Genomic DNA, 27,631 nt, shown 5'->3' with positions numbered 1-27,631 from the left:
TTGATATATTTTAAGAAATTCCTGCACGCTTGTAGCACTGAGTTCATCGTGTGTATTATCTATTATTGAATTAACTTGGTGTGTGGGAATTCAACATTCATCCTCTGCATGATTTAATTGCACCTGTTTACAAGCTGTGCCTTAGACAACACTTACTTTTGTTTGAATATATTCAGGAAACGGCGTATTGGAGTGGGATTTGTAACGTTGGGAACAATAATTTAAATGTTTTCAACTACTGGACGTCATTTAGGAAGAGAGGTCAGAGTAGGAGTGATCAAAATCTTTTAATTTAATTACATTTTGATTCCTGAATTTGTACCTACTTCAACTGGTAAATAATGAGATAATCACTAAAGAAAAATGTTTTCTCATAAAAATATAATATTAAAGGGATGTTGACATAAAACAACAACAAAATCTGCATATTTCTAGCATTTGATATTTAATGTGTATATTATGGCATGGAAATTTGACATGATGAAGTCATTTCTTAGGTTTTGAGCATATGATTTGTCTAATAATTCTCCATTGAAGGTGCACAGTTAAGCTTGTGTTTGATGGGGTCAGGTTGAGTTTCTCACTTGAAAAAGGGCTTGGGTATGGCAAAAATATTGATATTAAGAAATATATATAGTAAAATCAATGTCAGGCCCTGCTGGGTGTCAGGCTCAGTTCAGACCAAAATGATCAGACTTATTTCAGGTTCTAAATTTGATTTATAAGTACTTTAACTTTACTTAATTTGACCAATCAGATCCTCCAGAAGGAATGATGATTTTAGTGACAAAAAGCTGACAACTATTTGGAACTTTTTCCTTCCATTCTATACTATTAAAGGACAAGTGCAAGTGTTTCTATATAAAACAAATGCTACACATTTCTGAAAAGCTAAATGTTTGTGGTGGTCAGCTATTTATCCCTGGCCAAGTGGTGATATATATAAATTGCTCCTATCTGCCTGGTTAAAGAAACGCTACCCAGCAAACACCCAATGTCTGTTTGTGTTGCTTTATTGGCTTCAATTATGGCCATAATGTAACAAAACATTTTGTTTGATAATTTGTATGTTCAGTCTGTCCTTTTTGGTTCCAATATACCTTTTAAATGGAGTGTTTCAGTCCATATTTCAGCAAGCGTAGACATTTTTAAACAACTTCAGATTTACTTTGTGACAAAATTCAAATTTCTGCTTTTACACATATAGAATTTTATTAAATTGTTATAAATGTCATCATTTCCACAAATAGAAACTGACATCCTTTCAACCTCCTCTATCAACCATAACTAGATCTTTAGCCAACAGCCAACTTGTCATCCTTCTAAAAGTATTTGCTTAAGTGTACGGACTGCTTAAAAGTGACGACATTTAAAGAGGACCTATAATGCTCATTTCCAGCTCTATATTTTTATTTTTGGACTCCACTTGGGTAGCTTTGCATGATCCACAGTTCAAAAAACTCCTTATTTATCTTATACTGGCCTTTTATGCAGCCTCTCAGTTAAGCTTCTGTCTCTTAACAGGCAGTTTTAGCTCCTGTCTCTTTAAGGCCTGAGCCAACTGCACATCAGAGTCGTGTTAAGTTACTACTGATGAAAACCCAACATTTCCTGCTTTACTGCTTCAAATTAAAAGCCTTTAAATTACTGAATAATGTGACACTTTTATTGCGGAGAGTTTACAGGAAGTGAAACATGTTCTTCACTGAATTAGCAGAGCTTCGTTAGCGGCGCTAAAAACTTGTTGAAATAACAAGATATGGAGATATTTGGAGCTCTATGTTCAGCAGGTCAGTTAGAAATAATGCAGGGAGCAATAGTACAAGCAGAAACAGCCACAGTGATGATAATGTTTGATGAAGAGCTGCAGACAACCGGCACACCTCCATCAGGTAAACAACTTATTTTACTTTGCCCTGCTGTGTAATGGAAAAACACTCACAGCGTGCCAGCTCGACTCAAGTCATGGCTCGGCGTGACTACCCCCAAAACAATAGAAAAAAGCCATAATGTTAGCAGAGTGGAGCAGATGACCATATAAAGAAATCCATCACAAGCTAACGTCGGCATGGGCTGAAAGTAGAAAAAACTGTTGGAAACCGAGTGTTCAGAGCAGTCTGAAGCCAGTGCTTTTTGCTCACAGGGATTACTTCTACATATGTTTACCTCATTATTTGACAAGTTGGCCATGTTTAATATGAACATCCGACATTGTAACATTATATTTATGACTGAAAATAAGAAAAAGCATAATATGTCCCCTTTAAGAAAATCCATATGGCAGTTTTAGCAGTGCAGTGGTGTGGGAAAACCACCTGGCAAACAATTCTGTGTTTTTGTCCTGATGACTTGTTACATTAGAAAAAAAACACTACGACAAGTTACACCAACAACAGCATCCTATTGGTCCGCAAAGGCCCGCCTGTCAAATAGTCTCAACTAGTGTGAGAATGCAGGAAGCTTTGAGGGAAACAAGAGCACAGTGTGTGTGTGTGTGTGTGTGTGTGTGTGCTGAGGGACCTGGAGGGCCATAGTAGACCAGGTCAGGCTGGGTTTACATGCTTGACACACTGTCACAGATACCCCCGCTGCGTCCGTCACTCAGCACATACACACACAGACCCAAACAGTGACATACAAACACACACACACACATATATGCGCACGTGTACACTTAAACAAAAACACCACCAATGTCCGATCAGTATCTGTCAGTAAAAACACACAAACATTAATAAGAAACAGGTTTTGGATAGTTTTTGTTCTTGAACTAATCAAAGTAATCCTTATCATGAGGTTTCAGTTAGGTCGTCGCTTTTTATGAGAAAATTCTAATCTCTGCATGCATACTTTATAATCCCCCAAAATTAATAACCATGGCAATGTGACTTGTATACAAACAAGAGAGGTTTATTTGAGCTCAAGTATTACCATGTAAATTACCTAATTTCTTTGTTCTTGTGAATTGATTCTTTCCCATAGCCAAAATGCTAATTCCATAGACAAAGTGGTTGCACATATTCTGTGTTTTATTACAAGTTTTAAATAGTTTTCCAAAGACGAGGGAAGGGGAAATTATAAAGTTTTATTCCCTGGCCTCTAGTGGAAGTGTTTTATCATGAGGGTCTATGTTTTAGAGAAAGCACAGATGTGATTACCTGAAGCTGAGTGCTATATTTCCATACACTGGCACCAAGATGTACAAACTGTATGTTAAGTACCTCCTCTCTCTCTCTTAATGACACACACATTCAGTATACATGCAGAGATGGTGTTTCAGTCCGTGGTAGAAGCTGTCTGTGTGGTTTCCTGCTAGAGATTCATCCCTCGGCTATCACAATGGCTCTGATACAAGATACCCATCCACACACGCTCAACCCTTAGTCACACACAAGTTGTATGTGAGAACTGATACACTAAAGACACTGAGCCCTTCATTGAGGAGAGCGACAATTTAAGAGCCTAAGATTACTGTAAGACTCTACAAAATCATATGCATGAAGACCTACAGACTAAAAACACTAAGTACTACTTAACGTCTCTTAATCGCCTGAGTGTAACCACAGCGGAAATGGTTTAGTATACTTTTGGGTCCTTGTACTTTATGCTGACTATAAATAATATAAAAAGTGAGAAATATTCTATATTAGAGTTAGTCTAGTAGCATAAAAGCTGTGGACTGTGCTACATGCATGCTATACTAACCCTTACGTAGCTGTCCACTAATGAGCCCCTATGGTCTCCAGATCAATAAAGTGCTAAGTGGCCCTTTGAAAATAAGATCATAGTGTTAAGTTGGTCTGTCAAGCATACAGTCCACAAGCTGGGCAACAGCACTTCACCTTAAGAGCTGCCATCTTGTTAACATGGATTTACTCATCAGCAGGCTTGTGAGGCTCAGATGGACAAAAGTCTGACAATAATAATACTCACACACACACACACACACACACACACACACACACACACACACACACACACACACATATGCACAAATTCTTGAATGATACTAATTTTGAATGGGGGCTGGTTGTACAAATAACTGCTGAGCGCTGAGCAGTGAATGATGGTGCTGTTGATTAAAACCACAAATTACTTTATGAGGTGGCCCATGGTGATGGTGTGATTTTACATGCATGGCCTACCATTTGAAATGCATAATATAAAACTGAGAAAACAAAAGAGGACTAGAACATGTAAAATTGTCCTCACTCTTTCTTATTTGACTGAATCACCCCTCCTTTCCTCCTCCTCTCCCACCTTTACCACAACCAACTCCATCTTTCCAAAGAGTCACATTTAGCCTCACTCTGTCTCCCACCCACAGCCTAGCAACACACACACACACACACACACACACAAACACACACACGCACAGCCCAACTTTGAGGGCCAGCTAGCGAATTCCTGAGGGCTATCGGGTTTCGGGTTGCCTTGGCGACCAAGCACGGAGGCAGATCCATTAATCATTGAGAGCCGTTCACTCCAGAGTGGAGGTCAGACTGATTGCTGTGGATAGGGTATCATCCCAAAACACACACACACACACACACACACACACACACACACACAAAGTGGACCAAAGACCTTGATTTGAATGAAAAAAGATTAGTCTGCCTCCCGTTTTCCAACTTCAGTTCCTCTTCTAAAATACATAGAATACTCAGACACACATACAATATGTATATAACACCCACATACACTCTGGACAACGATTTGTGTATATTAACATGCAAAGATAGACTCAAGACTATAGACTTTATGTTTACTCTCATTTCGTTGCTTTCTCTTTCGTTGGCTCTCTGTGCTTCAAAGACACACACACACACACACACACACACACAAAACAATCTCTTCCTCCAATGTTGTCTGGGCATCAGGACGGCCGTGGCGGTGTCAAGTGACGTGGCTGCGTGGAGCCGAGTGGATTAAGAGATTGGAGCTCCGCATTTATTTTTCAGGGACTCTGCTGAAACACTAAACCTGCACAGGTGTCTAGGAAAACTGAGAGAGGGAGCGAGAGAGAGATAGAGAGAGAGGGAGAGATGGAGGGCGAGGGGAAGAAAAAGATAGACAGGAGCAGAAAGAGATGGAGAGAGAGGTTTTCTAAAAAATATATATATACATGAATATCCTCCGACTGAATATCACATCTGTGTGTCTTTCTTATCTGTTGTCACAATATACCTCTTCCATAACTCAAAAGCTTAAAAACTTCATTTGTGACTGATCATTTACATATTTGCTATGATCACAATTTGGCAAAGAGATGGGAGGGAGTCAGACAATTACAAATAAACATGCTTGCATGGTTAAAATTATGGAGGATGAGTGAGGACTGGGTTTTGGGCTATGCAGCTCAACAGGTGGTTCAAGTGGACCTGAAGAATAGAGGTCTCTGAGTTTGGGTGAAAGGGGAGGTGAGTTGTTATGAGACATCCAAAGGTTCAAGTGTCAGTCAACCACAACAACCATATGTAGTTGTTGAAGTGCTGCTGAATGAAGTCCTTACTCATTTCCCAAATGTAAGCTATTCTGGAGCCCAGCATATAGTATGTCTGAAATGTAAATACTGTGTGGATGTAAATGGAGTTTTGTTTGTGGCCAAAGCTTGAATTACAGCGAGGATAAAATAAAGTTTTAGGGAAAAGGATACAACAACATGTTCTTCACATAGGTCTATATGATCCCTGATTAAATGGAAACTCTCTTTTTTCTCTTGGAATCAAGATTGCACTCATTATTCTCTTAAACTGACCTGGGATCATTTTTGTTGCTGGTGTCTATGGTGTTGGGTTGCGTAACTGTCATGCTGTTGCTGACAACTGACATGTTGACCACTTAACAGTATAGCAAGTGTTTGTTTTTAGCTAAGCGTAAGATATCTCAAAACCGAGAGCAGTGTTGTAGGCTTTGGAGTTAATAGCTATATAGAGCTGGAGTATTACAGTGTGGAGAGTAAGGCAGAAGGTTTTTGGTGGTGCTATAACTCCTGTATGACTTGCCCATGTGGAGTTTCAGGGGGTGTTCAAAGAGAGGATCAAGTCACCAGTCTAAAATGGGTTGTTGGGGAGAAGGGGCCCCGACTCACCAAGCTGACCTCAAGAAGTAGTGGTGACAAAAAATGACAGGTCATGCACTTTATGTTGCTTCATGGCTTCAGTTAGACATTGAGCTTGACCACACCACAAAGGCTACTATTGACAGGCGGCTTACCTTTGATATGCACAGACTCTGCAGCTAACAATTTAACACCTGTTTCATCTGTCTCGTTATATGCTTGTAGTACAAACTGAGAATATGCGATAAAAAGTTGTGGCTGACACTGTAAAGTTTGCTTTTTTGCAGTAGTATTGTCAACCTCCGGACTTTTTATTATGTCAAAAGAAAAAAGGCAGAAGTGGAAAAATAAGAGCATGCATTAAATGGTTGAAATCACTGATTTGCTAGACTAAACAAACAGTCAAGAGACCTTTATTTTATCTAACATCTCAGCCATGTCTTCAACCTGCTCAGTTGGCTGAGTGACCTCTGATAAAGGCCATCTAGTGCCAATGAGATAGATACAGATACAGTGCAAAAACTATAGGGTTAACAAGCGGCCACAGACAGTCAAAGATAGAATTAAATTACTTAAATGTGTTACTCACAATCATACAATATGCAGGCCTCATGCAAGTACACACCCACACACACACACACACACACACACACACACAGAAACACATGCATGCACATCTATCTCTAATGCAGTTTGTCCAGTAAGATTTACTGCGTCCTGGGAAACTTGATGTAGACGGCCACAAATCAGCGTGACTATGAAATGGAGAGCCACACTAACATTTACACACACACACACACATGCATCCAAGTGCACACACCAAATCTAAGCACATTTGTGTCACACACAGAAATAGAGGCACAGCAATGACTCATGTGAGCCCGCATGCATGTACAAACACACACATACTTGCGTAGGCGCGCGCACGTACACACATGAAATATAGGTACAGCCACTGCAGCACTGAACCGGCTCCCAAAGGTGCCCACTAAATTTACTGGCTCCTCCAGCCACTTCAAAAGCTCTCCATAACTTAGAGGCTAGACGATTTTATTGTTTCATGGAAGAAAGGTCGGTTAAAAAAAAAAAAAAAAAAAAGCAAAGGAGAGTGAAGGAGTGAAAGATAGATGTACAGGGGAAAAATTAAATCCTCCTTTGTCTCAGGCAATTAAAATTCCTCTAGTTGTGAGGTATGTGCACACACATCTACACAATGCAAGTGCATTCATATCATGGTGCATACATACAACCGGACAAACAGACACACTTAAGTGCTCACTCCATCTTTTTAGAGCTCAAACTTGCATGCAACTTAACATTTTAGTTTTTTTTTCTCTTGTAGCTGAACGGACTCATGTTTATTTTATAATGTACCCATGGACACAAAAACAGAAGAACTATTTTTTTTCTTTTTAATCCTCTCTCTCTCTCTCTTTCTTTTTTTATCCATCTGTACCTCTCTTTCTGCCTGCGTTGCTGTGTGTGATCCATGCTATGAGTTGCCTTCACTGTAGCTGGTTAAAGCTAATGATGTAGACACCCGTCTCCTCCAGGTTACGAGGTGGTGAGCTGGTAGCAGAACTTGTTAATGTCCACTCCAATAATTCCCTTCTGGCACTAGACTAATGATAAGAAAAGGCTATGGTGTATGTGTGTGTGTGTGTGTGTGTGTGTTCCTGTCATAGGCCCCCATTTAAGGACAGCTTTAAGAATACAAAGTAGTTAAGAGAGGAGGTGACTCTTATTAAAAGGACTATCTAAATTGTTTCATTTCTGTCCCCACAGGTTGTAAATTGAGGTAAGGGTAAGGGTGCAGATTTATTCTAGTGTGACAAAACTCTTAAGAAGGATAAACGAGAAGACTAGTGTGTTCAAAGTATGTGGTTTTTGTGTCTGGTTTTGTTGCGTGTCCTCATGCCCGTGTGATCTACTTGCACCCGTTAAAAACTCACAGCTTTCATGTTCTTCCTCTTCACATGGTTCTTGTAGCATAACATTATCAGTAATCAAATACTTTTGCAACCCACTCATTCAGGTAAACCCCCAACACATGCACACACACACAGTGATGGGGTTAGATGAGACTTTGTATTTTGCAAAGTGAGCTTCCTGGCAGGTGGTCCGCCAAATGTTATCTTATTGACCTCTGTCCTCATACACACACATACACATGCATACACACACACACACACGCAGACAAACACACACAAGCCAATTCAGTAAGTGAGCGAAGGGGATCATGATGTGATAAGGTGGCCTCTGACAGTACGACAAGGATTTACTGACTAAATCAACCTGCAGGAGAACAAAGACACAAGGCAGACAGACAACTACACACTCATGACTGAGATAAATATGAAGGTTGTACTAAAAAATATACCAGGACTAATTTTCCACTCTCTCCCACTACATGCCAACTTTTATGATAAATTTTGAGAGCAATTGTTTTTGGAAACTAAGATAGATTTTGCATATGTGAGTGTTTGTCTATGTTTGTGTCAGTGTGAATGCTACAATCGCTATCCCAGTCTGACACAAGAGTAGCACCATCTGCTCTTTGCTCTGGCCAAATCCTGACTCCCAGCATACAGCTGGTGGTCTCAGCTCCAGAAACCTCACAGATTGTCTGTCTGTGTTTGCATATGTATGTGTGTGTGTGTGTCTCTTAGTGCCTTCATAAGCGGATGTGTTGTTGTGTGCCCACTACAGCCCACCAACTCAGAAAACCCAGATGGGATGAGGGATCATATTCTTGATTAAAAATGACACATGGAGTGCTGAATTCTTTTGTGTGTGTGTGTGTGTGTGTGTGTGCATATGCCTGTGTGTGAATACATGGGTGACACACACGCTACACACACACACACTCCCATATGTTGGTTTTGTACCTGCTCACACACTGAGTTAGGTGAAGCTTGGCCCTCATTTCCTGAACAAGTTGATAAATTCCAGATATCCTACCCACCCTATACGCTCTGCGTGGATGGAAAGAGAAATGTGGACCAGTGGCGGGAGGCGCATACTTATTCTACGCAATTAACCTTTAATTAAGCAGGCAGAGGCAGAGGTGAGGCAGCAAGGAGCCACAGAGGAACAATACGCTGTCTGTTCATTTACTGGAGTATTATGGCCCTGGAGTCTCAACCTGAGCCACTGCCTGATGGTGGATAGATAAATCTGGCTTGGACTTGTCCAGTGCATATTAAAATTAAACAATAATTCCTTTTTATTGGCTATACAGTGGCATCTTTGACCTGAAAGCAATGCACACTAATAGTTATGAGCAGCAATGATAGCAGTTAGTCACTAAGAACATTCTGTGAATTGAAATAAAAGGGACAACTGTCCCTGTTTCTTATATGGTAAGTATGATTTTGCTTTGCTAAAAGCACACATAGATGCCTTTATCAGTCTTTGATTTAGCAGAATGACAAAATAATCAGAGGTAACTTTTAGCCTTCTAAAAGTAAGTTATTTTTATCCTGCTAGTGTCACAGCTGACGGCGACATTGGTTGGTCGTATAACACTTGAAAACTAATTACTAGATTTCCAGTAAATGTGCCTTTTTACTATTATGGTGATATTCAGTCCATTGGGAAAGAAAAGTATTTATAAGGGATGACTGAATATCATTGTAAATGATTCTGAGAAAAGACTAAAGATAAAACTTCAGCATGTTTTCATGAATGAGGGCTCTGTTTATATTCTGTAAATATCTCCACTGCTACACCGCTATAATTAACTTCAAACTGTTCTTAATATACTACTTGATACATGCTGAAATGTTTAAATTCTGCTCTGGAGTTCAGTTGATATACGATATCTATCTGAACTGAAATAGTTGATACATCTTCCCAGCTTTGCCTCAAAAGTGGAAAAAAATATAAGTTAGATAAAATAAAAAATGCCTCACAAATTCAAAATGAATTTTGATACTCTTCCACTCTGAACTGACTTGATTTATCTCGCTCTGTAAATGCTCTGGCCATGTGCAATCCATTTTTGAGACAGTACCTGGCAAATCAAATTAAGTGTGCCGTAGACACCTCACATACTTTCTCCTTATTTATTTCTTTATTTTTCAAAAAATCAACTTGTCTCTGATCTGAAGGTTTAAGCGCCGAAACGTGACTTTTTACAGCAGGTAGCATGGAGAGATTTGCTCTTTTCCTGTCAGATATATCTTTGCCCTGCGCTGCCCTGCAGATCGCTGCACACACTCCTTTGACTATTTATGGCAGCTGTTAACTCCCAGCTCTCTGGTAAAGAGCTTCAGCAGCAGGTGAACTCAAAGATGTAGCAGGGAACCATATCCCAGACCTAATACAACATTACAACACATAAACGTACAGGGATGAAAAATAGCATGGGCCAGTCTCACCAGGGTTAAAGATTAGCGTGTTTGTGTTTTGTGTGTGTGTGTGTGTGTGTGTGTGTGTGTGTGTGTGTGTGTGTGTGTTTTGGGGTTAGTAGTGTGATACCAGATTGATTCCAGACTGGTGTTTCTTCGGATTTTCGAAAGGGAATACGCCCTGCCCTCATTTGGCTGTAGCGCCGCTGTTGCATAGCCCCTATCCATTTAACTGATGGATGTCGCCCAGAGACTCACAAATACACTGCACCCTGCAACGTTTGGAGAGAAGACAAAAGAAGAGAAAAGAAGACAAAGGGAGAGATCTCAATTTAACACAACACAGTGTTGTTAAAATTGTACAGCCAGCCACCTCTATGCTGCTCTATTCTACTTTATTCTGTTCTATTCTATTCTGTGACACACAGCTTAGTGTCCATTTTCTCTTCCTCATTCCAACAGAAGGATCAATCCCTCAGGCCACAGACCGTTTCAAAACAACCTTTATTGTAGCACGCTGTTTCTTTTGATTACAGGAAGGTCTCATTTTACCCCGCCACTCCATGGCTGAGCATATCATATTACCTACTGTTCTGTGTGTGTGCGTATTTGTGTGTAAATATACATGTGTATGCACATATGTAAGCTCGCATACGTGCGTAACGTTTGTGCCTCAGACTGAGGTCTCGTCTTCCCCTAGTCAAGCTTCATGAGGAGTATGTTTAATTTTACCTCGTATTTTTGGTCATTATCTTGCGCTGTTAAAGGGTGTATCATGTTCGATGCATCTGTTTGTCTTATTTTAGACAAACATCTTCTGTTACTTTCCAAGGAATCTGTGCAAATAAGTAATCAGCCTTAAGTGAATTTGTCTCTCTTACCGCATGTTGGTTTCATTCTGAGCTGAGAAGTATCACTGGGGTTTAAAACATATGTCTGTATTTAAGTGTGCACTTCTTCTCAAATAAGCATCTGCATTAAAGGTTGCCATACATGCCAGTTGTCTAAAAATGTACCCAAAGAGACCATCAGTGGTCACAGAAAAAGCTGAAATACCTTTCATATCTGTGTCCAAATGCATGTCCCAACCACCATTGGAAAGACTTACTAAAAGGTTGAGAATTTAGTTGCATAGTGTTTAATAAATTGAGTCTGACTGGCCAGTAAAAACCTGCCGTATGTTTCGGAGGGGTCATCTGGGGGTCAAAGGCCCAGCCCCTGATCCAGACAGACAGCCTCGATTCCGTGTTTTCCACAAAACACAAACGGGTGAAATTCATACTTCAGCAATGTCAACTTCCCTCTGCAGCGCTGTCACTTACAGCACAGGCCTCGGAGAGTGCAGACAGAGCGAGAGAGAGAGAGAGGATATATCCTGTATCATTTCCTGTTCTGCCAAGCGATGTCTTTCTGACCTTGTTCATGATATGCCTCCATGCTTCTCAGTATCCTCCTCTCTGGCGCTTTTATACATGTTTCTGTCTCTCTGTCTGCCTGTCTTTCTCACTGATGCTCTTTTTATTGGTCTGCCTGTCTTTCCCTCTCTGTTCTACATGTTTCACTCCATCTTCCTCTCCAACCATATACCCGTGGCCTGCAGCTGGCAGTAGAGGGGGCACAATGCGGGCCGAGGCGGGTATGTTTGCTCCCCCTTCTCTTCGGACGACACGCCAGATGCTGTCTCTCTCTCTCTCTACACCCATTTTTGACCACACGGTCAAGAGGGAGTGTTTTCTGTTGCTCTTGGACAGCGCTTTCAAAAAGCCTTTCCTTCACCCTGTCTGTCTGCGCTGCACGTCTGACGAAAACTCAACCCTTTTTTCCAACCAGAAGTGCTAGTTCTGGCATCGCAACCAGCCCTCTGCCCCCACCTTCACACACACACCACACCCCAACCCCCCTCACTGAAACACCAAATATTTCATTTTCGAAGCAGGGACGAGGAGGCGAGAGATGAGAGTGTATTTATGAAAACAAACTGGACGGGTGCTTTGACGAGTGCAGTTTAGATTGCGGGTATATACCAACAGGAAAGGTGAGAGGCAGGTAAATGTAAACGTTCATTACATTACCATCGACTGCTGGGCCTCTGATGTACGTTCCCTGGTTTCTTAAAAGCTCTCCTCTGACCAAAGTCTAGCTTCTTCTAATTCCGCACAGAGCTCTGGGAATTTATTCAATTACCTAAAATGATCACATAAGAAAAAGGGCTTTAGAATCTGCTGAGGTGCACAGAATAAGCTTTCAGAGCTATCTACAGAATCTCTTTAATTCACCAAAAGCGTGTGTGTTTTAAAATGTCAAAGTGCCTCGAAGCAGTTTTTTTGCTGAGTCCGTTAAAATTTCCCACATCCCTCTTTTTGTAAACAGGAAAATTATTTGAACCACTATGCACTGAGACATTTTCTCATGACTGCTGTTTATTACTGTAACATTTATTCTCTGTTGATTACAGAATAAAATACATTGAAGGCAAACTCTTCATACATATTATTTTATCATTCGACAGTAATAATTTAAATGTCATTCCAAGACACACCTGCCTATCATAACATGCCTAATAGCTGCTTCAGTGCTGTTGAACAGTCCAACTCCTCATCACACAAACACACACACAAAAAACAAGACAAAAAAAGGTTACTTTTCAGTTTAGTTTCAGTTTTATCAGTTTTACTAATTGAAATGTTTCAAAGCCGTGTTCAGATGTATACTGCTCAATATAATATACAGATATGTGTTTGCTTGTTTGTTTTAGGGCTCCAACAAATGATTAAATTCATAATGGATTAATCTGCTGATTTTTGATGAATTGATTAGTTATTTAGTGAATAAAATGTCAGAAAATAGTGGGAGAATCCCAATTTTTCACAATCACAATTTCTTAAAGCCCAATTAGACATTTTCAAATCATTTCTAGTGTATGACTAACACTCCGACACCCATAAGACAATGGAAACAGCAAAATGCTCAGACTGGAGAAGCTGGAAATAGAGAATGTTTGAAAGTTTTGCTTGAAAACTGATTTAAACAATGAATTGATAACAAAACTAGTTTCCAAGAAATTTTCTGTATTGATTAATGAATCAATTAAACGACAAATTGTTTCACTGTTAGTTTGTTTACAGTCATGTGAGTGTTGTGAAATGTTCTTCCCACTTTAGGATTTCACAATGTTTCCATATTGTGTCACAATATGAGATCAGGGTTGACTAGTGAATGAGCATGTGTGTGACACATGCTCATTCATTTTCAATGGTAAAGAAGTGAAATAGTTTTGACAGTTTCATCACTGACAGTTTCATCACATGAGATTTTTCATAAAAAATAATTTTAACTTTCACTTTTTTAATGACATACCCTTTAAAGAATTCCCTGATTGTTGAAGAAAGGATTCAGCTGTGGGACAATACAGAGTATAAAACAGACATATTGTCTCTCCCCTGCTCACATATGTAGGGTGGAGATTTAAGGCTCAGTCTAAATTGAGGTTAAAGAGTATCTTTTCACCTTTACAAGACTTGGCCTGAACATGGAAACACCACCCAGACAGTTACACACGCACACATACACACACACAAACACAGAGCACTGTGTTAATGAGAGTGTACTCTCCGTCTGTTTCGCTCTCTTTTCCGCCCCATCAGGGAATATAAAGTTTAACAGGCGTTTTGCTATCAGTGACCCTGAGGAGGAAACACAGTCACCACTGAGAAAGACTACTAATTACCGCAAACTGTGGGTGTCTGTGCGGCTGTGTGTGTACAAAGCGTGCATAGACGCATGTGTTTGCTTGTAAGCGCACTTCTGTATGAGTGTGTGTGCATAGTAGAGAACATATCACCTATTGATGTAGACTTCCAACCAGATTTTAAGGGGTAGAAGATGGTGTATCAACTGGGAAATGTGTGTGTGTGTGTGTGTGTGTGTGTGTGTGTTTAAGAGAAGTTTTTGGTCGTTAGATGGGTTGGGGGTGCAGGCAAATTTATGTCAGCACTATAGTGAGCTCCAAGATTTATTGATGGTAAGGCAATACGGAGAGATCTGCTTCTTCAAAAACGCTCTGCGGCTCCCCATGCTCCACACACACACACGCACACACACACACACACACACACACACACACACACACACACACACACACAAAACGTAATGCCCTCCACCTTCCACCTCCCACCTTCTATTATACAACATGTCTGTCTTTCACACCGAGCCCAACTGTAACTGTAGAGGCTGTACTGCTGCTGTGCTGACGAAAAGGACATATGGTCCCGAAAGAAACCATTAGAAGTACTGAGGGGGGTGGATTCTCTCTTTCTCCCTCACACACACACACACACACACACACACACACACACACTTTCTTTGTACATGGCCCATAACCCCCCTTTAGCCGTCCCAATAAAATGACAGATTTCTTGAAATTTGTAGAGGGATTAGAGCAAAAATTGTCCTTTGGAGGGAAAGTGAATTTACCAGCTGAGACGGGACAATAATTTGTAAATGGGTCAAATGGGAGTATCAGGACAAGGAAGGAAATGCCCTGTAAATTTTTTGGAGCAATGTCTGTTTCTCTGCATCAAAACTCCATGAAAGTTTTTCATTTTAGCTCTGTTTAAAGTTTATTCGGTTATGTATGTGCAGAGCACAGAGGGATGTATTATTGTTGAGTTTTTGATTCCCATAAAAACCCTTTATTACATACACAAATGCTTTTAATTTGATAAGAATTAATTGCATTGCGTTTTTTATCTGACTCATGAAAACATGAGGGTTTCATCTGCAAGCTACTGTTTGTATACTAGACAATTTTCTGCAACAGTCTGAACTTCATATCTGCCTCTTTACGTGTTTTGATCTTTTCACACTAATCTCACCATGCATATATGTGTAGAAAAGCAATATTTGTTTCTGTTTGCACGGACACATGCATATGTAGTGACTACCAGTGTCTCTTCAGTTAAGATCAAGCAGAAAAAAAAACTTCAAAGTCTTGCTCCAGAATGCTCAGTATTTTTATATGCAGGCCTGGGTTCTCTCTCAGCCGTTGTCGTTTCAAAAGAGCTGAAGGCTTATAAAAGCCATGTTAGGGTTATTATGTACATCCTATCTGCTTCAGCCTTCACTGACCCTCAAACTGTGTGTGTGTGTGTGGTCATTAAGTAGAGCTACAGTGGAATTCGTTTACTCTCAATAATTTCGCCGTTCGTTTTTTGTGAGCCTGAGAGGAGGAACGAACATCCTGACTTTATTGGCCATTAGAGAGCTCTAGACGTGTGTGTCTGTGTGTGTACGCAAGTGTGAGTGAGTGTGTGCATGAGTGTGTGTGTATGTCAGGAGAGCCAGTTTGTTTGGCTAAGTGAGGCAATTTTGGTCTTTAAGTATCTCATGTCACTTCCTCTCAAAAAGGGGCAAGTGATACAAGAACTCCATTCTTAGTAATACACACGCGCACATACTTATGGACGCATACACACACTATACACACATTACACAAACTCCAATTTGACTGGAATATTTGTTCTTTAATAATTTCAAACATTAGATTTGTATTTAAATATTTATTGTGCAGAGTAATCTAGATGTGAAAAATACAAAATATGGAAATACATGAAGTTTCAAAATGAAGTTTTGGTGCTTGAGAGTTTAATACTTTATGTATTAGCCTATAACTGTTTATTTTCCCTTACTGTTGACTCACTCACACTTGTTTTGCATGCATACCCGTGTCTTTTATAGCCCAAATTAAACAAATCAAATCATGACTAATAGCTGATGTAACTGAAATCAAGGTATTAAATTCCCCAAAATAGACTCACTGACATGCTCAGAGAAAACAGAAGAACCTCAAACATGTACTTAAAGTACAACATGAGAGGAAGCGTACATAGTCGCTCTTCCACTCCTGCAAAGCAAAAGCAGCCTAATTCCTTTAAGTCAAGTAAGATGTTACCTGATTGGTTCTTCAGGGTGGTCCTCTGATTAACCTGACCGGCCAGAAACCCGACGACTTTGATCTGTGATTGTTGAGGTCACTCAATGAGGTCACTCAGCATCTGCAGTGAAACCGAGAAGGCCGGTGATGAAGTATTTGAAGAGCATCATTCTAAAATAAGACGTGACACCTAATTTCACCCAAAAAAAAAGGAGGAAAAAAAACACGATTGCTGGCATGCATGAGGGTAGAACTCATTATTGATTCATATTGAATTCATCAGTCTACGACAGTGCATGACTTAAAAAATCAGTGGTATCAGTGGTATGTTTGAAATATGAAGCAAAGCTATTAAATTGGGTATAATGTTGGGCAATATAGCAGAAGCAGAAATTTCTGTTCTTGACATACAGTATATCATCATATGCAAAATCACATATTAAATTATCACTCCCTCACACTGTGTTATAACTGATGTTTAATGAGATAAATGTTAAGCATTACAACATACAAAAAAAACCCCAAACTGATGTATTATCAGGTTGTTACTTTTAAAATACAATTTTCTCAAAATAATTTGTTTAGACAACAGAATTTTGTTAATTGATAACATGATATGATTCCACCAAAAGTTGAATTATGATAATTAGAGCTAAAACGATTAGATGGTTAATCGATAATTGATTCCTCATTTGAGTCATTTATCAAGCAAAAATGAGACTCTCCTGTTCCAGCTTCTGCAAAGTGACTTGCTGTTTTTCTCTGTTTTATAGCCTTGTAAATTTCATATTTTAGGGTTTTGGACTGTTAGTCAGACAAAAAAAGATATGTGAGAATGGGCTCTTGAACTTGTGTTGGGTCCCTTTTTGCTGACATAAACTAATACTCCAATAAAAAATAAAAATAAACCTTAGTTGCAGCCCTAATGATAATATATAATTATTTCCAAGCCTGGGGATATAGCTTTGATTTGGATATCTGTCTTTAAATCCGTGTCACCCACCTCCCTTTCTCTCTCTCTCCCTCTTTTGTGTCTTTATCTGTCCTCTCTCTCTATCTCTTTCTACTTTCCTTTTTTCCTTCCCTGCTGTCTCTCTTTCTCTGTCCCTGCTCTAACATCTCTCCCCCATTGCTTCAGAGGAAGATGAACTCTGAACAGCTGTGGTGCTCCCTGCCTGCCGTGAGTTATGGCAGGCTGCTGTCCTCTTGGCTTTTATTGATAATATTACACTGGCTGATGTAAATATGACTCTGACTGCAACGACCCTGACTACCCTTGCCTGAGTGTACCTGTGTGTATTTGAGAGCAAATGACGAAGTCAGGGAAAGATTCACTGTGTATCTGTGTGTGTGTGTGTGTGTGTGTGTGTGCACCATATTCACTTCCTGACCCCAGGACACTCCTTCCCAAGGTAGAAGCACAATGTCAGGCTACATGCAGTTTGCAGGAAACAGCGAGCTGAGATCCAACATGATAAATAGCTCTGAGCCTTCAGTTGGCTAAAAGAAGATCCTGCCCTCGTGCTTTTATATATTTTTGTCTGTCTATGCTGGACTATGACTTCCTGCAGTGCTGTAAATAATATGTCTTTTCACGGGTTGGTGTCTCCATGCGGTGCACACACAGAAACATGGCTGGATTTTACTGCCACATCTGATTTTATGGGTGTCATCTCTTTTTACTTTCCTTCTCTTTGCCTGTGTCAGGAACATCTCAAGCATTCATTATTATTACTGCATGGAAACAAAGAAAGTTAGAAAGAAATATAAAATGATGGTCAGCACAGTAAAAGACTGCTGTGAGAGATAAAACAACTGTAAGACTACACAATCACACACACACACACACACGCACACACACACACACACACACATACACACATTTCATGCCACCAGCTGCATTGTAAGCACTGATCAGGTTTTTGGTGCCCTGACCTCAAGGTGTAAATTCTACATGAATGCCCTGTCTATTAACTTGACTGAACTCTGCTGCTCTCACTACTGAAGATACAACACACGCATCCACACCCACACACACCTCACCCTCCACATCCACACACACCAATACACACGGACATTCAGAAAAGTCCATGAAAAGCCCTGCAGCTGCTGTCCACCCACACACTCCAGCCATGTCATTCCTTCCCCTCACTCACACACACACACTCACACACCGTACCACATTCACTGCATTCTGCCATTCCTCTAACACAGACAGGCAGGAAGCAAATGTGTCATTTATTAGGGCCTGTTTCCAATCTATGCTGATGATGAATATCTCCAATCTCCCCCCATGCTGCTCCTGAATATTCTGAGACAAAGGCCTCTTATGAAATTATACTGTCATTAGAATGACTGGTCTGATTAGATACTGGGACTGGATTAGCCATCTGCTCGGCTCTTAGGCAGAGGAATGATATGATCAGAACCAATTACTGTGTATTCCTACATGCAAACACATTGAAGGGTTTAGTTTCAAAATATGATATGCTGTATTCATTTTGAGTGGCTAAAAAATGTCCTTGTGTGATGGAATTCTTTGAGACGTTACTGTTCAATAATCCATGCTGTGATGTTTTAATTTAAATTCAATTTACTTTTAAACTTTGTGTTGTCTTGGTTCCTGAAAAACTGCTGATTTAGAGGTGAATATACCATGCTAACAAATGTATTTAGCCTGATGACAGATATTAACCAAATGAAACAAAATGGTATTTTTAAGTTCCATATTCAAGTAAATATTTATATTTTAGTTGCCTCTTAAAAGCTGCCCCACTTGTTTCCACACGTCGCACAGCATATGAGAATGGAGATCGTTATGGGCATTGTGCTGGTGTCAGGAGTTGCCACTGTGGAATGGACATGTGTAGCAATTTATCACTTGTCTCTCAGCACATGTGTGGGTGGCCCCGCAGCGGGTATTATTGCAATTTTGGAGCAATTGACAATAATCCCCTCTTTCTGCTTGTGTGAAAGCTCATCATCCCCCTGCATGCTGGCAGGCACGCCTTCACTATAGATGACCTCCAGAGCTGGTACAAAAAATTTGGATCTGTCGTAGCTCATGTTGTATATCATTATCAGCTCGTCTCAAACTTTTTCTTGGTGGTCTGGAGAGGCCTCTCAGTCTAAACCTCTAAAATTCTCAGTGAAACCAAGCACAAAGGAATTCTTGCCAATGCAGTGATGGCAATTCTTCGCAGGGCTGTTCCACTTATTTTATGACAGAGGAAATATTAGTGCATATGCTTTAATCATAACTCCCACGATACTGACTGATAGATTCAAAAGGTTCAGACTTACTCGGTAGAATCTGGCCATGGTGATCTCAAACCAAGCTTCACTTTGATGAAATGAATGGAAAACACTAAACTCACTTACATACCCCCAATTTATAACATTGTTTTAGTTTTTGGTAGAGACATGGTTCTTTTCTCACATTGCTTCATCTTATAAAACAGGTTTATGGAATAAATCACCATGGGTTGGTTCATGGTGGTAAAGCGAAAACTCTGAATGTAGTAGTCAGTTCTTCTTCTGTCCCTCACCTGTGGTCATCAACTGAAAGAACAAGATACTGATAAAGGGAGTTGAATTTTTTTTTTTTTTTTTTTTTTTACCTGAGTGGCAGTTAGGCCAAATTTAAACCGGTGTGTTGAGCCGCTGCTCCTCCATAATGAGGACCAGATCCGATACCCAGGCAATGCTGGACAACTGTTTACAGAATGAATATTTTATTTACTACATTTTTTTGCCAAATACATTTGGAAACATGATTTCATTCAGTGACAATGAACACTGCTGTGCTGCGCATAAGTTGTACAGAGGGTGGATGGGGTAGCCTTCAAAGCACAGGACTTTAAAGAACAAGGTTTGTGTCCTATATGTTGTTTAGGCTACTAAAGCTTGGTTAAAGGTAGGAAAAGATTGTGGTCTTGGTTAGATATTGAAAAAGTCAACGAATTCTATCATGAAAAAGCTGACACTGAGCATTTTGTGGACATCATCAATATAAACATTTCCTATATGTTGATAAAAAGCCTACTCCTGGCATCATTATGTGTCTTACAAAACATATTTGTTATCGCAAATTAGTTGTATATGAATCTTTAGGAGACATGGTTGTGCTGGAGGAACTACTGTCTCGTAATGACCTGAGAATATTTTGAGATCCTCCATGAGTAGGTGGAGAAAGTTGTAACTGACAAGGCTAATTGGTCCTCTCTGATGATTGCCATTGTGATCAAAATCTGATTTTAAGTGATAAGAACTTGTGACATACATCATCAGTGATGTTACCTGGGGTCTGGGTGTTCCGGGTCTTTCAACAATCAGACGCCCTCACCCAGGCGACCCAGCCAAGGTTCATCAAGCCCCGGCTTGTGTCAACGTAGCACTACCCCACACACAGCTCTCTTCTCCTGAAACACAGCCATCTTGACGCAACTTCTGCTGCCCCGATGGCCAACTTGACGGTCCCTCTCCTACTGGCCCCTGTGATGCCCAGCATGTTGTAGGCCCTGCAGAGCGACTGGCCTGCAAACCCTTTGCATCCCACCTCAATGGGCCTGCGACTCACTCGCCAGCTGTTGCTTCAGTATTCTTCCATTAGCCCAGCATACTTTGCCCTATTCCTCTCATTGGCCTCCTCAATGTGGTCCTCCCAGGGAAGGGTGAGCTCCAAGAGAATGACCTGCTTGGAGGTTTCCAAGGTCAGCACCATGTCAGCAACAGTTTCTAGAAACTTCAGTTGCTTCCCCAGGTCCACTTTTAGCTCCCAGTCTTATGCCATTGCTAACAGGCCAGGGGAGGTGGTCCTGGCAGTCGATGTTAGCTTTTCCCCAGCCCTGATGAAAGTGATGGTCTTCTTCACTGGGCAGAGGTGCTTGCAGTGGCTAATCCCACTGCAGAATATGTCCACTATGGCCTTCAGGACTTGGTCATGTTGCCAGTGGTAGCGCCCCTCACCCAAGACTTTCGAACAGCAGCTGAGGATGTGCTCCAGGGTCCCTCTCTTTAGACACAGAGGGCAAGCTGGTGAATACACCTTCCCCCAGCAAAACCAGTTTGATGGGCCTGGTAGAATGTCATAGACCGCCTGCATTAAGAATTTTATTCAATGGGGCTCGGCTTTCCAAAGCTTGGCCCATGAGACTGTGTGCTATACCGCTTCCTCTCATCTTCCAGGCTCTGCAGGCTCCAGCCATCCTGCTGGCTTGCTCCTCCTCAACTGATGCTTACACTTCATCTTGGATCAACAACCTCTTGTCCTTCCCCTGCACCTACAACAAGGTGCAGGGGAAGGTGCAGGCTAGGTGTTATGCTGCTACCCAAGCCAGCCCTTCCACGAGACACAGCACCCTGTGCCTTAGCTGTGACTCAGCAACATTCACAGCCTCTACTGCCCTCCACTTCTGTCCTGTCCTGACCTCGATACCAGCCTCCGAGAGTTTTAGGTCACAGGACTCTCGGTATTGCAGCACCTTCCTAGTATGGGTCACCATGAATTCTTCATTCAGGCTGCTCATGAGGAGGTTCATCTTGTTGTTCTGCCCATACAGGACAATGCTGCTCAGGCTCGGAAGTAGACTCAGCCACTTCCATAGGAACTTGTTGACCCTCCTCTCAAAGCCCTTGACTGTGGAGATTGGGCCCTCATAGACCACAAGGGTCCAGAGAATCCATAGAAGGATGCCATGTTGGTATATCCATGCCTTAAACTTTCCAGGTAGGCCTGACTTGTCCACTGCAGCTAGCCAGGCTTCCAGGTCATGGTTGGTCACTCAGATGGATGCTGTGTCTCTCAGGCTGCAGCCAAACACCTTGCCCAAACACCTTCACTGGTTCTCAATGATGGATTGTATCTGGGTGCTACCAAGTTTGAAGTGGAACTTGTTCATGGCCTTTCCTTTCCTCAGCACCAGGGATCTGGACTTCACCAGATTGAAGCTTGTGCCACTCTGACGTTATAAACCCAGCTGAGACTCTCAGACTGAAGCTGTTGTAGTAGTCTAAAATGAGGTCCTTGATCTTGCCTGGGATACGAGATGGTTCTGAACTAATCAATGTTTTTCAACTCTTCCTCCTTTGGAATCCACACCCCTTCGGCATACCTCTACTGATGAGCTATCTTGCTCCTCCTCCTGATCACCCTAAGAGTCCTCCAGAGCCTGTGAAGTGACCTTGGGCAGTTGTTGTATACCTTGTAAGGTGCCCCACTAGGTTCTGGGGCTGAGCTTGCTATTGTCTGCTAGACCATCTCCTGGATCTCCTTCCAGCCAGGCTCCTACCCATTGAAGTCCAGAGTTGGTGCAGGTGAATTAATCAAGGACTTACAGTGGCCCAGATCTTGCTCCCTGGATTCATCCCTGAAGGTGTCTCTGGCGGTCAATCTCAGCTTTGAAGCAGGTCAGCCGGCTACTACGTTTCTGCCCTAGCAGCTGTTTTGTAAACCCAAATGTGCTCAGTAGAAAGGCAGTTCACTTCTTGGCCCTCTCCCTCCTCCTCCTATGCCACTTGGCCCTCCTCAAGGTCATGAGCTTCTTGCAGAAGAAGCTGCACACCTCTGTGAGAGGTCCCCTCTCCTCCTCTCTTGCTTCCTTGAATCAGTGCCTCAAGCTCTTCAGCTCCTGTCTGAGCTGGTGTTCATGGTGTAGGGGAGCCTCCATATCGAATCTTTCAGCTGCTAGGCTGTTGATGGTGGTGGTCATTGTCCTGGAGGCATTGATCAGCTTCACCCTTGGCCATTGCTTCCAAGATGGAATTAGCCTCTTCATCAAACTGGAGCCAATTCTTCTCCTTCTGAGCTTGGGGCAACTTGACTCGAAAATGTTCTGTTGCTCTGCTTGGATCTCGGGCTTGTGTCCCCTGCATCTCAGGGCTGTGACACTTGCACTGTCTACACACATTTCATCTTGGCCTGGTGGATCTTCAGGCCATGTGGTTTTGCGCAAATGCGTTCCGTACTTCTCGTTGTATTTCAGTTGCCATGTGTTGGTGTCCTTTGGTCCATCCAGATGGATGGTATCTCTCCGTAAGTTGATCTGTAGCTTGTTGTAGGTTCTTCCGCTCAGAAGATGCAGGTCAGGCTGCTAACCCTCATTGCCCCGTTGCCGTCTCTCCAGCCTGTCTGCTGTCTCTCCAACCTGTTACCACTCTGTTCATGGTCAACAACCAACCTGTTCCTGGTAGTCACTAGTTGTTCCAGACAAAAGTTTGTGACATACATCATCTTGTGATGCACCTGGACACATCATCAGTGATGTTACCTGGGGTCTGAATGTTTTGGGCCTTTCAACAATCAGACACCCTCACCCAGGTGACCCAGCCGGGGTTGATTAAGCCCTGGCTTGTGTCCAGGTAGAACTACCTACCCACGGTTCTCCTCTCCTGATCTAGAGCCACCTTGATGCAGCTTATGCTGCCTTGGTAGCAAACTTGATGGCCCTTTGCCTAATGGTCCCTGTGAAGCCTAGTATGTTGTAGGCCCTGCAGAGGGACTGGTCTGCAAACCCTCTGCATCCCACCTCAATGGGCTTGCACCTCGCTCACCACCCATTCTTCCATTAGCTTAGTGTACTTTTCCCTTTTCCTCTCATTGGCCTCCTCAATGTGGTCCCACCAGGGAAGGGTGAGCTCCAAGAGAATTACCTGCTTGGAGTTTTTCAAGATCAGCACCATGTCTGGCCTTGATGTTGTTGTGGCAACAGTTTCTGGGAACTTCAGTAGCTTACCCAGGTCCACTTTCAGCTCTCGGTCTAGGAGGCCAGAAGAGGTGGTCCTGGCAGCTGATGTTAGCTTCTCCCCAGCCCTAACAAAAGCTATGGTCCATCCATATATGGAAGACCATATATGGATGAATGGATGAAACAATTACAGTCAAATCATGGGCTTGATAGTGCCATATACATTTATAAAAGAACATGAACATAGTATTATAATGTTAGATTGAGGGTTCTCCCAAAATTGCAAAATAATCACAGGCTATAAGAACTTTAGCGACCAGTGGATAAAGGATCTAAAGAAGTTGAAGAAGGTAAAAAAAAAAAGTTAACGAAAGTCCTACAGTACTTTAATGTAAATAAGTTCTGGTTCAGTAAGTTTAATGTGCATATCAGACAATATTTTTGCAAACTTGCGAATTTACCTTGAGATCATCATTTGCTGTAGATAGAAAGTTTTACATTATGATCTATGCTCATAGCTCTCATGGCATAGAGAAAAGTTTAAAAGGGAATGGGCTCAATCACTGGCATAAACACCAACACTATATGGAGGAACTAAACTTTAGTAAAGTGTAATGATGCATGAGGCAGTTCCTCACCCTAAGCCCCATCTCTTCTTCTCTCAAATAGCTGTGGTTGCCATATGCTCAGATTGACTATAATTGTTAGTTTCCTGGACAAACTGTTCAGGGGTTTGCAGGCGTTTAATATACCCTGCAGGCAGAATTAAAAAGCGATCATGAAATCCAATTCTTCCATATAAAAACAAATGAGCGATACGCTGTGCCATACTTCTATTTACAAAGAAAACACTTGCCTTCATCTTCACAATATCTCATATTATGCCCAATAGTGAGTAGAATACAGCAAAAAGTTGGATGGATGGTTTGCTTTATTGAGAGAGAAGTCATTTAGGCGATGAAAGTAGACACATTATTAATGGGATTTCTTGGAGGCTTCAGAGTGTAAATGGGGCTTACAGAGAATGAATAACTAATACACTGAATGTGTAAAAACTGTGAAAAGATAAAAGTGCTGTACTGTAAAGACAAGGCAGCAGCGCCAACAAGCATGGATCTTTCTGCAGTGGCCTGTGCTCTGATGACAGCATTAATCAGTCCCCACAGAAAATTACTTGCATTCTTTGGATCAACTGCCTGAGAGAACTTGTCTTTTCATGTGCATGTTTTTTGTTTGTTTGTGTAGCAACGCAGCACAAGGGATGGCAATGTCGGTCTGTCAGTCAACCCACTACTTTGGTCCAAATGATCTGTCATGCAAGGCACTGGCCTGACCATCAGGAGCAAATTGTGGTTCAGTGTCTTGTGCAAGGATGCTTCGACATGCGGACAGGAGGAGCCAGGGATCAAACCACCAATACAATTAGTGGACAACCCGCTCTACCTCATGAGCCACAGCCCTCCCCAAAGTTAAGTGTTGATGTAAGGTGCTTTGAGCTATGTTGTGTGTACAGACTGAAATATCTCAACAACCACTAAATTAATTCCCATTAAAGTTTGTACAGACATTCATAATCCCAGAGGATTAATCCTACTGACTTTGATGATTCCCTGACTTTTCATCTAGCACGCTAGCATGTCAGCATGCTAGCACACTAAACTAATATGATGAACATGGTAAACATTAAACTTGCCAAACATCAACATGGTATCATTGTCATTGTTAGAATGTTACCACGCTAGCGTTAGGATTTAGCTCAAAGCACTACTGTACAGGCTAGCATGGCTGTAAACTTGAAGTCTTGTATCTTGATAGTATCAAATAACCTGTCAAAACTGCATTTAATCCATATGACACCAAATTATAAATTACTGATATATCTTGTAGGTAGGATACTGGGTAAGGTGAATCTTCAATTTAGGTAATTTATGATAATGCAAAGCAAATTAAATACTTGTCAAAATTCAAGCTCTCAATGCCAATTACAGTCATTTATATGATGTTAAAAATGGTTTAATATCATGATAACATCACTGTGACAAAGCGTATTCACAGAAATTCATTTTGCAATGTACAACCCGCCACACACATACTGAGCCTCATTACAGGAAGGAAAACTCTTCAAACCGACGTTTCAGGACACAGTAAAACAAAGCACCACTCACATTATCAAAAACTCATTTTTAGTCAATCATCTTCTTGCCATAAAAACACTATGTAGTATGATGTATAATAAGACCTTTCTCTCCAGTACAGTATCACTACAACTGCTGACTCTATCATGGAACTATTTACTGCCCATATGGCCGGTGACACGGGGTCAAGCCTGTGTTTCAAGTGAAACCACAAAGTGTTGTAAAAACCCTGCATACAGGAATGGATACAAATTCAAGCATTAGCACATTGCTAATTACTGCGGGTCGCTTTTAATAAATTCTTTCCTGACATACGAGTTCCAGCACTGTAAAAAAGGAAGAATGTTGCATGAGGGAAACACATTAAGCAATGCTGCAGACTTTGCTGTATAGAAAAGGCTTGGACTGTATGTAAAGTGATACTATACTGTAAGATATACAAGATTCACACAGGATACTGAAGTCCCCTGGTGTAAGGGGGAGTACTGCTTAATTTAAGAATTCACACATTTTCTTTTATAAAAACTTAGATGACACAAAACAAGTATGAAATAAATCTGTTACTTTATAGTATGTGGGAGTTTGTTTTTTAAATTCAAAGAGATCTTTACAATTTTTTACCATTAAAAAATAAACAAAACGGGAAACTTTTTTTCCGATTTTTTTCCCTTCTTATTCATCTTATTTCATTCAGTCTTCGTGGAGCTGTAAATTGACCAGCTGAAGATGGCTTTGGTACACCCGAGCCATGTTTTCTGAGAGGAAATAACTCAACACGCTGACATAAAACCTGAGCTCCAACTATATGCTTTGTGTGTGTAATTTCACATGTTGTTTTTTTGTATCTCTTTACTTCCTTCAATGTTTTAGTAAACCCCGTTTCCAAAATAAGATCTGCTCCTCGCTCTGGGCTTATTTACACTGAAATAACATTGTGGTATCATAGTCTAGTCCTCTTTTTGGTTATTTAAGGGGTGGGGCAAACTCTTCCCTCATGTTTCTGGCCAAAAGAGGCATTTATTTGCTATTTCAAATGTTACATGATCAGAAGCAATTGGTTATCATGATCCAATTACATGTCCCAGCCTTCTGTCCACTTTGATGCAGTGCAAGCAGAGGTTTATCTGATCCTACATATTGGTCCCATGGTGGTTTCTTAGTTGCTTGCCATATCAAAATACTCCAAAGGAGCAGGTTAAGCTCTAGCTAGAGGTTTAAAATTCATTTTCAATATGCAGCAATACAAACTGCATCAACTGCACATGAAAATATCTATGAACTGTATTAGTTTGCAGAATGTATTCATCAGATTAAACATAAAGTAATGATTAACCAGTTTAAGGAAAAAAGTGTTTTTTTTGTATTTACACAGAAAAAGCATACAGTTTGTAGGCCTATGCAAAAGAAAATGCATGCATGGAGAGGCTGCACATTTTGCCCTGTGTACCATTTCCAAATTGTAGACA

At 41.1% G+C, this 27,631-nt stretch overlaps 1 protein-coding gene across 1 annotated transcript in view; it reads left to right on the top strand.

Annotated features, from left to right (window-relative positions):
- Nucleotides 1-26,778, top strand: part of srbd1 (S1 RNA binding domain 1) — a 152,125-nt gene extending 125,347 nt beyond the window's left edge. Inside the window, exon 21 of the mRNA XM_067610546.1 lies at nucleotides 25,276-26,778. Coding sequence (XP_067466647.1) covers nucleotides 25,276-25,568 — 293 coding nt within the window. The 3' untranslated portion in view covers nucleotides 25,569-26,778. The remainder of the gene's footprint in view (nucleotides 1-25,275) is intronic.
- The last annotated feature ends 853 nt before the right edge of the window (nucleotides 26,779-27,631 follow it).

This window comes from Thunnus thynnus, chromosome 14 (genome assembly GCF_963924715.1).
Source record: "Thunnus thynnus chromosome 14, fThuThy2.1, whole genome shotgun sequence".
NCBI classification, from domain to species: Eukaryota; Metazoa; Chordata; class Actinopteri; order Scombriformes; family Scombridae; genus Thunnus; species Thunnus thynnus.
Note: the sequence above shows the minus strand (reverse complement) of the source record. Positions and strands in the feature narration are given on the sequence as shown.